This window comes from Gavia stellata, chromosome 5 (assembly GCF_030936135.1).
Source record: "Gavia stellata isolate bGavSte3 chromosome 5, bGavSte3.hap2, whole genome shotgun sequence".
Classification (NCBI taxonomy): domain Eukaryota; kingdom Metazoa; phylum Chordata; class Aves; order Gaviiformes; family Gaviidae; genus Gavia; species Gavia stellata.
Genome location: NC_082598.1, coordinates 25,660,651 through 25,677,149, shown reverse-complemented (window position 1 = coordinate 25,677,149; position 16,499 = coordinate 25,660,651). Strand labels below are relative to the sequence as shown.

Below are 16,499 nucleotides of genomic sequence, written 5' to 3'. Positions count from 1 at the left end.
TATCATGAAGAAAACATTAAAAAAAAGCATTTAAAAAGCATAAAAAGTGAATACTTCTATAAAACAGAATGGCCAGGTGTCCCAAAAAATAATACATTATAGCATTAGATACCCTTAAGCAATCCAAACAACATTGTCTTATCATTTGAAATACTAACAATAAACCTTCAGAGCATGCCAATTGAATGAAGGAAAATAACTTAACGTATATGGAGATATGTGGTTTGTTGGAGTGCGACAATTACACATAGGTAACAAAGGCTTTATTACACAAACATCAGGCACTAATACGCCATGAGAACAAAAAGATCAGAAGGACATTCAAGTGATATAAATCCTGCAGCTTCTCAAACTCTAGCTCTATTGGATGTCCATGCTAAGCATTCTAGGATGCAGCTATGTGATAAAGTAAAAACAGGCTGATGCAACCCGCAGACTCTCTCCTTCCATCATCCACATCAGAGACATGTATAGAACGCACTGAGCCTCCTCTCTAACTCCCAGCTCATGTTTCTTCTTCGGAAAGCCCATTTCTTCTCCTGAAAACCCAACTGCTACAGTGGAGGGAACCCAGCTGGGATCACGGCCCTGCCCACAGAACTGCGAGGTACCAGGAGCTGGCAAATGCTTTTAGCTGTTTCAGATCAGCTAATTCTGCCTCAGGACCACATACTTCTTTCTGCCATTATAATATCTCACTGATGGATTGGGCCTTCTGGAAATTAAGTAGTGATTCTGATCTCCCTTATAATTTAATTCCAGTGCCTTCAAGAAAAGGTTATTAAAGTTCTTGTATGATCAAGATGAGTCCATAAGATCGTTCCATCAAGTTTTCTGAAATGTGCATACCTGGGGGGAAAGCCCTCTGTACCCCAATACCAAAATTTGCCCAACTGACATACTATCTGTCCACTAGCTCATTCTTCAGACAGGAGGGGAAAATTCAATCAGAATCTCACTCCTACTGCTCTGAGGAGCGCAACCACCTGCTGACCTTCACAGCAAGTCACAAAGTCTACCCAACTAGCTCCTGCCTAAGGAGATGGCTTAAGGAAACGTGGGGATACAGATTTTTCTGTGATCAAGGAGTTCTCTTCAAAGCTCTTGATCTGACAGCATGCAAACTACTTATGCTTACTCTGAAATTTTCAGAATAGGTACCTATATGTTTAGTGATGAAAGCGATCCTCATCAAATTAAAAACCAAAGTCATTTATGAAAAAAAAAAATCCAAAAAAGCTAGAAGCAAATAACAGCAAATCATATTCCTTATATTTAAAAATGGGTAAATAAACCTACTGAAAAAAAAAAAAGTTTTGCCCCAATATCATTAAGACCAGAATCTGTGATGCACTGAATAGACCTGCACTATGCAAGTAAGCCAAGTGCAAAATAGTTCCTAGTGCAAGAAAGAGTGGCAAAGTTCACATCCTGGTATACCAGATCATCTTCCCACCCAAGCCCCACAGTACAAGCAAGCATTGCATTGGTTTAATTTAAGGTGAATTTTTAGTTAAACTAGTGGGAACATCCATTCCTCTAAGTTTATTTATATAATTATATTTCAGGTTAATTTCTCAGAGTTTTGAACTAAAATGATCTATAACAGGGTTTAAAGGAATTCAGTGTTCTCTAAGGACTTTATCCTAGTTTAATGGATTAAATTCAATTTCCCCATTCACTTAAACTGAATCAAATCTGGTACACATAATGCCCTGCAGGACAGAAAATGGCTAGTGAAAGACAAATCCCTGCATCATGACACTGGTTAGTTAACAAAAGCAACTGGTCTACGAAATGTCTTTATGAACAGCCGTTTCAGTCTGCAGGTTGGTATTTAAGCAACTCTCAAAGGAGAGTCCCCCACTTCTGTACACAGGATCCACCAGCAGTTAGTGCAGCTGCCCATAGAGCATTGCTGTAATTGCCCAAGCTGTCCCATGTCCTTGATGTCACAGTGACTATTCTGCCCTCACATCACTGAGCCACTGCAGTAGCTTGAGTGTGAATCACACACCCGTGTAATCTATGCAATGACACTACTGCATCTTCACATGTGTAAGTTGCATCTCTTTCAAAACATCACCACTCAAAATAAGTCATTAGATAAATTGCACCCTCACATAATCCATGCAAAATCAAAGTCTGAGTCACAAAAATGAGAGGCAGAAGGACAGAGAAGCAAACTCTGTGGCGTAGGATCAGAGTGAAGGAGGAGGCTCTGAAACATGCCTGCCCTCTGCATCACACACACTACCTCTGCATGGCAGAGGCTTGTCTTCTTTTACACAAACACAACTTATACTCTTGAAAAAAAACTATTTTGGAAGTATTTTTCAGATAACTCTTACATATAATTTTTCTCCTTTCATTACCAGTTCTTGAAAAATATGGATCAGAGAATCCCAGCTTTGCACAACTGTGAATCACACCCGCTGAAATCTCAAACCAGTGCTGACCAGGGTGTTCCTTCTAGCTCATATTATTCATCCACTGCACAGAGAAGTGAGTCTTTATCTCAGAAATTACAATGCAAAGCATGAGAAAAGAATGATGGTTTTACAAAATTACTGATTAACTAGGAACTTGTCAATAGCAATTACTGAAACTGCTGGGGTGAGAATATGTTTGAAATGCTAGGAGAGAGGATTACATGAGCATTCACAAGTGGAGAATATTTAAACAAAAAAAAAGAGAGAAAGAATACACTGCAATCTTACCTGAGAACAAAAGGAAATTTCTTTAAAGCTTTTTTCAATTGCTACTTTTTTTGTGTCAGGACTGATAAGGTAAACTTCAGACTGGCCAATCTAAAAAGAGCAAAATAAATAGCAAGATGATAACAAGTAACATTGCACTTCCTTTTGTCTCACTATCCTGGACAAAAATCTCAATTTTTTTTCTACCTGTATATTTAGACCAATTAGTGCATTACCAGAGAAAGAGAGAATACTGAAACAACATTGATTTGGCATTCAGAGCTCTGCACATTACTGAACTGAGATTTATTTTCACATTTGAGACAAGAGACTTAGAATAGTGTTTAATTAGATGAGAGTAATATTATATCAGAATTAACTTACTTTGCACTGAGAAAATATACTCACACTCCCTTTTCTTATTTTCTGCAGTCTTGGCACATACCATGTTCCCAAAAGCTGCTTAACGAAATTGTCCTAAAATTTAAATCCAAGTGTGTGCCTCTACCTGTATTCCACCTAATTGTTTGTTAGGGTTTTAAGACACATATAGCATTTCATTTAAAGGCTTTAACTCAAACTATACAAATGAGCTTACTGGAGTATGTTTTCTAACTTAATTTAATCTGTAGACCATTTGTACAGCAGTGACCCAAAAGCTGATGATAACTTTTGATGGTCAAAGGGCATTTTTAAGGTGAAACTATTTTTTTCAATTTTTCAGCCTCTGGCAACGTCTTTGTAACATTTTAACAGATAAAATTTAAATTCTTCATAGTTTCTAGTGCATCAGAAAGTCTGCTAAGGACAAGTCTCATATGAGATTTTCGGGAAGAGGGGTGGAATTTGGATCCATTCATAAGCATGACTTAGACAAACCTGCTGAAGCTTTAACCCCTACCAAATCCCAAAAGACACACACCTTCCATCTCTTCTTTCACTTCAACCAGTCACGATAATTTTCCCCAACTCCCTGGTGGTTCCCTTGTATTACCCCCAGGGCTGACCTTGCATGCAGTTCATGGCATTATTCCTTCCAACACCTACTCAGCAGCCTCCTCCTGCTCGCTGCTGCCTTCCCCTCCCTGCAGCGAGAGGCTCCTTCTTAGCTCAGCCCCACGTACTCCTTTCACACTTGGTCCCAGGGCAGCAGGGATCATTTGAAGCCAACTGAACAAGAGAAAAAAAAACCCAAAAACCCAATACACACCCTCACCCCCTAAAAATAATACGGCCAGAAAAGCCTAAAAATAAAAAAAGCAAAATCCTAAGAAATGGGCTAGGAAAGCAGTTCTTCAGGAAGAGATACCAAAATCAGGACTGTTTGAACCAGGTGAGGAGAGTCAACAGATAACTCATCTAAACATTTTTCACACCTCATACACCAACCTCTGCTGCAGTCCTGGGGAAAATCCAAGTAAGAACTTTAACTGAGAAAATACAAACAATTTTTTTCCTCTGGATATGAAGTTACTTTTAAGTGTTTCATATGTAGCCACACACAAATTGATGAGCAAAGGTGAAGACCTGTGCATGCTGCATGCATACCATTACTCAGAACCTGCTGAACACAGGGGATGGCCAGCCAACAAACTCAGCTCTGCCATGAGCTGCTAGTAGCTTGTGGATACCAGAGGCACAAACCACAGTTACTTCACTTCCTTATATTCAGCTGAATTTAGACTGGCTGAATGGCAAAAGAATACAACTGTGCATACTAAACAGTATTTTCCCAGGCAAAAAGCAACCCAAGATAGAAAGCCAGATCAGCAGAGCCCCACAATTTGGAAATGAGCCTGTCAGCAGGTGACTGACATTATACTCAGGCTGAAGCTGCACATGTCTTTGAGAACTGTTGCATTTATTTAATATAAATTAAAAATGCACTCACTGGAGTAAGAGGATTTGCACCTAAGCAGTCCATCTATCATCTCCCTATCTCCAAGATATGTACCATGAATTAACAATGGAGTCAGGATTTGTTTAAAAATGAGGCATTATTACACAGGGCATCTGTATTTTCTGTGTGAAATATGTGCCAGGGAAGAAGGTAAACATGGAATTGTTTTTACTGGGGCACAAAATTTCTCTCCACCTTCTTCCACTTCTCCCTGTGATGTTAGCCTGCCACGACTAAACAGAAGTTTTAAATCAGGTATTGCTAACTACGCCTCTTTCTGTGCATTACTTTTTACAGGCACAACACTTTGGCAATCCTTCTTAAAGCAGCCCTTCTCTTTCTCCCCTCCAAAAAACCTGCTGTAACTGCACCCACTCCAGTTTGTTACCGTCTTTAAAAACTCCCAGCCCCAACAGCAGCTGACAAATCCAAGATGACCTTATGATAGCCAGCCATCACAACATCAGCTCCAGGTTTGCATTATGTCCATAAGATACAAGATAGATAAAATATGTTATATAACTTATCCATCATAAGGATTTTAGGAGGAGCAAATAACACATTCCTTACTTGCTTCTCAGGTCTTGAAAAATACTTTTGCTGCTCACCTATCAAGACAAAGTCATTGCTAACCCCACAAAAGCAGGACAGGAGTGGAGGCAGGTGTGGAGTAGCCTAGGAAGTTACTACATCACTCCATCATTACACAGACGTTGGCAGCAGGAACACCTTCATGAATTATGCTGCTTATCATGGGACATAAAGTCTACTAGCCCCCAGTCATGGTTTGACCCTTCTGCTCTAGTTACAGGCAACTCATTCAACCTGCAAATTTATTTCTGCTGTTACTAGTTAGTGCAATTGTACGTACCATTTTGCAATCGTACAACTACCTACTAACTTGCTGCAGCTTTCTAAAAGCTGTCTTTAGAAGCCCAATGTTTCAGGTACTGCTGTTTTAAAATAAGTTTATATTAAATAGTTTGATTATGTAAAACAATTTACACTGACTGGTAATTTTTCTAGAGAAACAGGTGAGTTTAAATTAAGCTTTGGTAATTGCAATGAAGTTATTAAAGAAGTAACTGCCATCTGTCAGAACATCTGCTTTGGTGTTTGTCACTCCAAACTCCAAGATGTGAAAACGCCACCAAGAGCTGCAAATCTTGCTTTACCGTAAACAACATCGTCCGGTTTTCTGCAATGTCTGTTGGCTGCACAACACTGTGTCCATAGATAAGTTGACTTTTTAGGTTCAGTGAAATTGCATCTTCTTCGAAAGACCTGACAAAGCTGTTACTCCTATGGCTTCCCTCTTGAAAATCCTTCTTAAAAGCAAAGGAACGAAGCCCAGGCTGAGAAAAGGATTTCCTAATTGGCCTTTTCTCCTCCTCTTCACTGACCAAGGGCTGGAAGACAGATCGAAATTTGTTGCTGAAAGAGAAGCCTCCGAAGTTATTGGCAGTTTCATGTTGTTGGGACGATGAGTTGAAATCTGATTTTTTTGTACAACTTGCATGATTAAATTTCTCAATGCATTCATCTATGAGTGCTGGAGGTGCGTTTTTATGTGCTACTGTCACCCGTCCACAGAACAGCACCTCAAACTTTTTGGCAAAAGGGTCTTCAACATCTGAGAGATTATTCTGAAACTCTTCTTGACGAGCAATTTTTCCAGCTTGTCGAATAGAGCTTATAATCTCAGGCACCTGCAGGAGGGGAAAAAAAACCATGCAACATTAGCATCTAGTGCTTTATGACAAACAAGTTGCAACACTAAGAGGTGCTTGCTGCTGTTATTTTTCTGGAATGGCTAGTTTGGTTTTGTGTTCTGAAAAACCAGTTGAAGTGATTTTGTATTTGTCCAACAGACACATTATAAAAGTTAAACAGTCACTAGATGAATTTGTCTCCCTGCCAGGGGTTCACCATCATCAACACTTTATCAAGAGAGCTTCGTCTCTTGTAACGCTGTGTGTTTTCAGTAAAACTTTTGCACCTGAAGGAACCAGTATAACATGAAAAATTCAAACTCAAAATGAAAGATAAAAATACTTCAGAAAGCAGAAGAGAAGCCATAGATAATTAATTGGGACAAGTTATTTAATCTCTGTTATTTTTCACTCCCTTCTCTTACTCAAGCATCCGTGTCATGTAGATTAATGAGTCTCTTGCAAATCTGCTTTCACCTTCACAATAGCATATTACATTGTTATGGCAGTTTGGTGTTCATTGGGGTTTTTTTAACTGTAAATAGCTGTGTTTTTTAAAGAAACATATTCATTATTTTAGATGTTCATTTTTATTCTACTATCTTAGATGACACTTAAATAATATTACTATCACATACAGTATCACTTGCAGGGCATCTGTATGAGAGAGCAGTCTGCTACAGCTCACAGATGTTGCAATTATAAACAAAACCCAAACTGCCATCTGATATATTTTAACTAACAGTAAACGGTCACAGTTTCTGGTATGGTTATAAGGTAGGAACATGCATATGCTATCTGCTAAGCTACTGCAAGGCTGATGCTTGGTTACATTCCACTGCTTTGACTGGCCTAGGAGATTAAGGTTCTTCTGCAGCCTATGCTGCTCCCATAACAACAAATGTGGGGCCACCATCCATGATTACAACAGATAATTCTGCCAACTTTTTAATTCCCCCAAATTACTTTGAGAAAAATCCGTGCTAAGTGTGCCAGTTTCCTGACAAAATAAATTTCCTCTGTCAAGTATCCATTAGAGCTTGCTTACTTAAAAGTATTTGGTTGCAGATAGTACAGAAGGAAGTCTGGGAGCAGCAGACAATCAGCAGCCCAGAAGAACCATCTCCCGTATAAGGAAAGGCATCCCTAAACCTAAAGAATGCTTTGGAGACATGACCTCTCTCTTTTTCAGACATTTCTATGGTCACCTAATGCTTAAGCATAATGCAATAATGTACCTAAACCAATGCAGGAAACAGCAAAGGACTTAGAGGAAAAAGAAGGCTAACAGTGAAAACTGAATTTCACTATTCTGGGTGCTAATAAAGACCTCAGTAGGATTCTTTTTACAGACAAGAAAACACAGATATAAAGATATGGATAGATAAATATACACACACACATATATAGCTAATGGATTTAAGATAATAATAACAGATTACAAAATAAATAAGATGACACAGGAAGCATTACTTCACCCTTGAGTGCAACGCATGAGTCATCAGTTAATCACCCAGCAAAGACAATGGGGGAGAGGTAAGAAAAGTAGGGTCATGACTTCAGAAGTCTGTTCTCAGCTATGTCACAAACCTGCCAGAAAGCCTTGGGCTTGGGTAGCATAGTGCCTAACTTTTTAATCATATACAAGAACATCGGGGTATAATGAAACTTTATTACCTCAAATGATACGCATTTGCTCCACAGTGAGCTCAAGGTTCACCTCAGTTTTATTTACCTAACAGTCCTTCAAGGAACCAATTTTTAGTCACATAACATGAGGATGACAGTGAAATATAAAACTTTATGCTACCTATATTTCAAGCTGCAACTGCTTTAGCATTTTCTAATAAGCGCATTTTGCTCTTGTGGGAGTGTCTGGACTCACCAGCTATAGGCAATTTTAGATATGAGTTGCCCAGAATATACGCAGAGACCTGCAATCCTATCTCTGCTTTTGCTGAGGCTGCAGAGGTGACAGAGAAGGAATGATGTATTTCCTGGAAAATGCTCATGTCATCAAAGCCAGAAAAGTCAGCACTCACCCAGGTGAAGAGTGCCACCATCTCAGTCGGGTTTAAGGCCCCCGCAGCACCACCCATGCTGACGACTATAAGCAGAGCTTCCAGCAGTCCAGGTGCTGCAAGGGTTATAGCTGAGCTAAAGCCCAAACAAGGCATTTGGGATCCATCAAAAATGTGCAGTTATTGAATTTTATTTCTTCAATGTTTTTTGTTACCAAACACCCTGGAAATTAACAAAATTGCTATTCAGCAGCAGCTGGACTTCACATACAGACAGTAGTTAGAGAAAGATACTATACCTCACAGAATGACTTTGCAGTAGTTAATAAACTTCATGTTTGAGGAGACCTAGCAGCCCTGTTGATGAAAACCAAGGGGAGTATTTATTTATTTATTTTCACACATGCCAAGGCTTGAATTATGTCATTTATAAGTAACAGCCGGCTTCCGTGCTACACTTACTGATAAACATTGATTCCTCTCTTCCTGCTCATTAACCTAAAAAAAATTCACAGCCTGTTAATATAATTTTATTACTTCTGATTAGGCTATTGATGCAGTATTGCTCTAGCAGAAGCAGCAAATCACCACCTCAGTTTCCTGTGACCCTTGCGTATGTTAAACATGAATCTCTTTTCATTAGTAAAGACAAGATGCCACGACAACGAGAAAAAAAACCAAAATACATATTTCCCTGGAACTGTTCTTGGCCTGATCAAGGTTTGTGCTCTTTTAATCTACATGTACCATTCCAGGCATTTTTGCAAGTATCTAGAAACGAAGAATCCACACGCTCCTGTGTGTCCTCTGACCTTGGCTCCCTCAGCAAACAGACCTGGATGCTGAGTACATGAAGATGAAGTAAACATTAGTTAAAAAAGAAAAAGAAAAGAGAAAGAAAAAAAAAAAAATCTGTGAAATGTAAAGAAATATATAAATACTATAATTATTTCAAATTATTAAAATAAACAATGTAGGCTCTATCCTGGCAAATGTTTATTAACCACAGCTGGAATTTTTCCAGATTAAGAAGCATGCCACTGGGCAAACAGTAACCACATCTCTTGCAAACCTCCAGCAATTAATTAAGATGTAAATTGAAGCAGGTTTTATGGCTCTTCAATTTGTGTCAAAAAGCAGCAAGGATCAAGTTGCTGCTCAATTAAGTTAATGTTGCCTGGAGTTTTTAAAAGATTGTGGGGTTCTTTCCGAACATAAGAAAAAGTCTTTTTTATTGTAAGGGTGGCCACATGCTGGCACAGGTTGCTCAGAGAGGTTGTAGAGTCTCCATCCTTGTAGATAGGCAAACTGACTGGACACGGCCCTGAGCAACCTGCTCTAGGTGACGCTGCTTTGAGCAGGTGGCTGATCTAGATGACTTGCAGAGGTCCCATCCTATCTCAGCTTGATGACTTAGATACCAACATCTCCTATACAGACCTATAGGCAATTGTGTCTAGTAAACTGAACTTGCTAAGCCAGCGGGGAAGGACTGTTGCACACATGTATGTTTCTTCTTGCCACACAAATTCTCTTTTCTAGCATACTTATATTCTTAAGTGTTTTCTGACTTGTTTATCTGTATAAATATGTAATTAGTGGATAAAGATTATTTCTGTAATCAGAAAAACAACTGCTGATGACGTAAAATTATTTCCCTAAACCCACAAAACTAAGTATAGAACAAAAGTGTTAGCAACAATGAAACTCTACCAAACACAGAATATTACCTTCCCTTCACTCACTCTGGGCCAAACAGGACGGGTTAAAAGAAGACACAACTGAAATGTATTAGGAAAAGTTTTTCATTTAAAGTGTCTGAATTAGATACAGAAAAAGAAGATGTATCTATAACCCTTAAAACTAACACTGGACTATTGTGGTTTTGGGGGGGTTTTTTGGTGTTGTTTTTTTTTTTTTAACTATACTATGTTATTTCTGCTACAATGAGAATGTTTATTTTGCAGAGACAAAGCAGGAAATTGAAATGCTGAGTACTCCTGTGATTTGACTCTTGGGTAATCAAGCAAAACACAAACCGACACCTAGAACTTCCTAATGCACATTAGTTTGTTACTAGAAAACAGCTACAGCTTCTACACAACGCACCAAATCGTGAGAGAAGGCAGTAATTTTTAAGCATGCACAGGTTTGCTGCATCTAAAGAACAAGGAACAGCTCTTTCCCTTCACAGAAAGAGAAACTGCAGTTGCATTTTTTCCCCATGCAACCAGAAGTCACCCTGTAAGTTTACATACAAGCACGCAGTAAGATGTCAATGTCTTTAGCCTGTCAGTGGATTTGAGAATGAGTGAGGAACTATTTTAATGAAAAAAGGCCAGTGGCAGCTGAATGCAACAGCTGCCTTTTGGTAAACAAGACCAGACTAAAAAAAGATTCCCTGTTTCTTTAATACACAGTAGGTAGGAAAGCAAAGCGTGCCACAGAAAAAGAAATGTTAACACATCAACTGGTCAGAATTAGGAAGAAAAAAAAAAAAAGTGGGATCATTTATGATTTCAGATGCTACGTAGTGTTAATACCTGCCAGTACCTTCATAAGGCTTCAGGTCAGTGAAGGGTTCAAGCACAGGCTTAACTATTCCAAGGGAGTAGATGGCTTTGTTTAATATAGGACAGACCTGTGTTGTCTCATACAATAGACTCCATAAATTCTTGGAGACTGAAAACCATTAGGGTAAGATCTTGAGTTGAACCTCAGAAGGTCTCACACCACCCCGGTTGTAATAGAGCCTTAAAAATCTTTCACAAAGCTCTTGAAACAAGTTGATGTTTTGATTGAGTTTTGTGCCTGCTTACTCAAGCATGAGAGGACATCTGAATTATTTTTAAGTGGTTTTACTTGCCTTTTATTCTAACCATAGCAGGCTCAATAAAATATGTCAAGAAGTCTAACACACTGTTTGCTGTTAATACCTTCCCTTCTCTATTTTACTAGAGAGTGCTGCTACAGGAAAAATAGGGTCCACAGCTATGTATCTTGGGAGAAGCCATCTAGTTGTATCAGAACAGATAGCAATATTTTTGTCACCCATAAGGTATTTATAATCATGGAATACTTTGTAAAAGTAGTATAACAGAAGAAAGGAAAATAATTCTTGAGACATACACAACATATACAAAACAATGATACAGCAAAGTACTATTTGCATTTTTAAAAGACTGCATAAAATCTTTGATTTTAGTAGTTTGATATGTACTAAAAAGCAGTTGGTCTGTTCTCAGCACACTTCTACCAAAACAGTTGTGCAGTAATGAAACAGGTCAATGCTTTCCGTCCTTATCACCCCCTAAATCCACAGTAGTGGTCAACTGCCTTTTTTGAACCGTTTTCTCCACTGAATGGATTTAAAGTTTGATACTTTTAGATCTAAAGTTTTTTAATTTATAGATTTCACTGGGATTTTTTTTTTTTAAATTCAGATACTGCACAATTTCTCCTTTTAGAATCACAGGATAAATTAATTTGGATGCAGCCTCTGATGGTGCAGGCCCCCACATAAAGCAAGGCAAACTTTCAAGTCAGATCCAACTTCCAACTTAGATGAGACGCTGGGGGTCACATCCAGCTGAGTTCCAAGTAACCCAAATGAGAGGGACCCCACAACCTTCTCTTCCCCATGGGAGACCTAGAGCTGCCAGAAAAAGAAGGGCAAGAAAACAATCAGCTGAGATTTCTTTTGTGAGAAGTCTTGCCCACTAGTTTAACCAAAGAACGAACTAAAAATTTCTAGCACAAAACCACAGTCTTTAGTCTCTCACTGAAGTAAAATAATAAGTTTTAAAAGTGACAGAATTTCCTTATTCCTCAGCATTAGTAGAAATTCAAGGTAGAAAAGAGTAACAAACTTCGCAAGTTAATTTCCATTTCAGTGAAAGACCTTATATATTCAGGTCTTATCTCAAGTGTCTTCACAGGGTTTTTTCTTCCATTATCTTGCTTGGAGACTGCTCTACAGCCTCCTACACCTCGCTGACTTTTTCCAGTCATTAACTTCAATCCTTGTTTTCCAAATTTTCACCCCTTGACTCCTAATCAACAGTTCTATGGTGTGCTTTAATTATTAGCTTTCTTTCTTTGCTATTTGTTGACTTTTATTCCTCCCACAAAGCCACTTTCAAACTAAGATTTAATTCAGAAAGAGAGGCAGAAAGTTTACAGTTCCTCCAGTCCCTGGATGACGACCGTCTTTTGCAAGCTCCTGACAATTATTTTTTTGTGCATAACGAATGTACTACGGGTAGAGCCAAAGTGAGATTCTTACCAACAGCTCTGTAAGTACTCTAAATTGGTGGGTGCATGGAGAGACAGTTCACCTTTGCTCCATGACTTCACACCTCAACGCATATGATACAAAACTTTGCTGCTGTATCCTCACTGCTCATTAAAAAACTATGAACTGTGACACTCTCAGCAGCTTCACCATCCATGGGTGTTGGTCTAGTTCATTTCTCTCTATAGCATTTAAAACGCACTAGGTGTCTCATATAACCAGGGAACTCGTGGATATCTTTTGAGAAAGGAGAACAAGTCAGAGCACAACCAGAGTGCTGGGAGGGGTAGTCAGGCTAGCAGCCAGCAGGGCTAACCACACCGCAGGTGTCCTGCTCAGGAAGGACTGTGAAACCAGACCTGCAAAGGCAAGACAGAGATGTCATTTCAACCTTGATAAGCAAAAGCTCAATGGCTGAATAATATTGTCGCAGACCTGTGAAAGGAAAAGCGATCGTACGTGTGTCTACTGGCAGGCATGGTTTGCTTAGTTAGGTTTGAATGGGCATTATACAGAGAATGAGATAAGTAAGGGTGATGGGGCTAAGACTCAAATTTTGCAGGGATGCATGCAATAAGCTGATGAACAAAACTGCACTAAAATTCAAAGGATATTCTGTGTGGGGCAAAAGAGTCATCTGTTTAAATTGAATTCTGACTTGGAGCATGGTGGATGAGTGACACTAGTGTCCTTTGAGGTGACTCTGACGCAGTAAGCACTGAGAGTGGAGCTCCACATAGCCAACACATACTCTTACAGTTTACACGTTATCATAAAAAGCCATAAAGGTGATTAGACTTCCCACGTACGTCAAGTGCTGCCTCCAGAAGATTGCTAAGCAATGCAGATTAATGCTGTGAGTACTGTATGCCACTTTCACAGTATCACATTCCTTTTAATATCACAGACAAATATCAGCTCGAGAACCTTCCTCATGACTCCTCAGCCAGAGGGAAAAGGTTACACTTTTCAGAGTCATGTGAGTTGGAGAGCACTCCATGCAATTTAAAGAGGCACAAAAAGGTTCTCTTCCCTTTCTGAAAAAACAGTATTTGCAGAATCTGTTTATAGATTATTGTCAACAAGCTCAGAAATAGAACATAATTGTACTCGGTGTTCTAGTGAAGTTGGACTGCTCTATTTTGTGGTAGTGTTTCCTCCCCAAGAGAGATGCATCATGTTGCTGATACACTTTTAAGGTTTTCTTTCACGTGCTCTCAAGACATACCTTACTTGAAGCCCAAAATACAGCAAAACCTGGCTACTCTCCATAAATAAACCTCCATGTCCCACATTGCTGCTTATTTATGGACCCCTCCCCATGAAAACACAAGATCCAGTAAACAAACGGCACCTGACGGAAGGCCTCCGTGGGCTTTTAGATAGAGCACCTCCAAATGCAACAACACCTGACTGGCTCCGAAGGGGGTATTCCTACAAAATCTGCTTTTGGGAAGCCTGTTACTATATTCTGCCCTATATCTGGAGGGCTTATCACATGGTATTCACTAATTCATTTGTCCCCAGCCCCCTTCTGTCCTTACGATACAAACCATTTCTTTTCATCTTGTACTTCTTCATCAGGTCCTCCATTCAGTACCATAAACTTTTGAGCAACATATGTGAAATAAAGCAAGTCAACAGGTATTTCAAATAACTCATTAACATCTTCATAGTGTTATCTTCTCCATCTTTTGTTTCAAAATTTTCTTTTCACACAATTTCACAAATGAAAACAGCACTCAAAGACATAACAGTAGTTGCTGGTCATAACTGCAGGATTCCTGGCTCAGATTTTACAAGGTGACTATTGAACAAGGAGGCAATACCTGTTGTAAAGTAATAGCTAGAAACATCTGTGCTCATTCATTATCAACAGAGATTAAATCCTTTTTTTGGGGGAGTGGGGGAGGTGGAATTGCAAGCAGCTCCCTTCATAGGCTTGAGAGAGGCCTGGGTCTCTGTCAGAGGCTATGGGATGGGAAACAGAAGGAAGCCTATTCTTAGATAGTTATAAATGGAAAAAGACAGCAATGGCATTTGGAAGCTTTCAGGACAAGGGTTTTTTTCTCAGTTTTGGAGGGGGGGGATTTGTTTGTGGGTTTTGGGTTTTATTTAAACTGAAAGGCAATAACACCATTTAAAACAGGAATTGAGTTATTAAGAACATTTTGGGGAAAAAAAGTTATTTATCAGATTAAATTCCATTAATACAATAGAAGACAGGCTCTCTCCTGGTCTCCTTTGCTCTCAGGCTTCTGTCACAGTTATAAAAATTGGTACAACTGGCAAAATAGAAGCTAGCAAAACAGACAGAAGTGAATGTAACTTCTTTTCAAATGATATAAAGCCTGAAATTGTTCTGTCCTTTTTAGCAATACCCAACTCCAAAGAAGAAGGGAGGAAAACGCTATTTGCAATGTGTGTCCTCCTTACAACTGAAGTTATATCTGATATAACCTTCTTAGACAGCTGATCCAAATGCGTGTTAAAATCTCAAAATTTATTTTGAGGTTTTCACGGCAGGGGGACAGGAGAGGCAGAATCATCCTATGAATGCTTTTGATTGACACGATGTGTAAGTTAGCTCTACCTGCAATAGAGTAAAACACTGTCTCTCTCACTCTGACAACACAGTAAGACTTCCTGAGGAAAGGGACAGCCCCACGGTCCTTCTCCCTAGAACTGCTGAGGGGGCAGGGGGACATCAGACATGTTTCATGGGAAGAATCTTACTCAAACATTAAACTTATAAAAGCCCCAAGGGAACCGAAGTACAGAAGCTGATCAGCTTTTTCCAGCGTTCTGTCTGACTGGTATAAAATGTGCCAGTGAACCAATTTGCTCATGGATGAGTGCATATTTGCTGCTTTGTCATGCAGTAGTCGATTTCAGCTGCTTCAGGTCAACTCACAGAAGAACAGGATGGGAAAGTAATGGTTAAACATCCCATGAAAACTACCCTGACTTCCACTTAAGAGAAGCAGTTATTTAGTTCACTAGTTTTAGTCCTGACTTCCACTTAAGAGAAGCAGTTATTTAGTTCACCAGTTTTAGTCCTTTCTGGATGCAAAACAAATGGTTTCTCATGTCTAGGAGGTTTTTGAGTTATGGTGGGTTTTTTCTAAGATATGCCTTCTCGCAATGGCTTCTCATCAGAAGGTCTAATGGGATTATTCAAATTTGCTGATTAACTACATACTTCTATGGTGCTAGTATGCATTCCTTTTTTTTTCCTAAAATACACTGTAAACCACCCAAAATAGCAATGTATTTATTTCTGAAAATTAACTTCCTTTGAACATAAGGTGTTTGCCAGCCATTGATTCCTACATGAATGGTCATCTTAGGAGTATCTACACATTTTATGGTACTGAAGTAGGTTAATTAAAATTTTTATAAAGTTAAAGTTTAATGCTACTGATTTCTACCAGGCATTCCTAATGTACAGTGCATTTAGTATAATGGAAGAGGAGGAAGAATAATACACCTAAAGAGCCCTCAACTTCTAGCAAAACCCTTATTACATAAGCAGCATATAGGGAAATTGTTAAAAACCTACAGAATTAGACTGTATTTTGAAACAAACGCCTCACAGAAAGCTTACTGACCTCCTATGATTCACTAAGCACTATTTACGCTAAAACATTTATCAAGCAATTTGAATTAAAACTATTCAGCTTTTTGTGAAGAAATTTAGCTACAAGAGGATAGGTCATTTCAACTCTCTTGGAAGTAGTTGCTAAACTGTTATCAAGGAGAATGCAAAACACATTGCTTTCCTTAGGATATTTTGCATTTACTGGAAGCTATCGATGCGATGTTGTTGGGCAGAAAAGGGAAGAGCAAGCTCTTTACTCAAGATCCCCGCCT

General features: G+C 39.0%; 1 protein-coding gene across 4 annotated transcripts in view; it reads right to left on the bottom strand.

The window, feature by feature from the left end:
* The window catches only part of TBC1D1 (TBC1 domain family member 1), a 111,657-nt gene that overhangs the window by 53,681 nt on the left and 41,477 nt on the right, over positions 1-16,499 (bottom strand). For all 4 annotated transcript variants that reach the window (XM_059817577.1, XM_059817579.1, XM_059817578.1 and 1 more), the window contains 2 exons: positions 5,775-6,308; positions 2,721-2,810 (listed from right to left, as the gene is read on the bottom strand). In XM_059817577.1, coding sequence (XP_059673560.1) covers positions 2,721-2,810; positions 5,775-6,308 — 624 coding nt within the window. The remainder of the gene's footprint in view (positions 1-2,720; positions 2,811-5,774; positions 6,309-16,499) is intronic.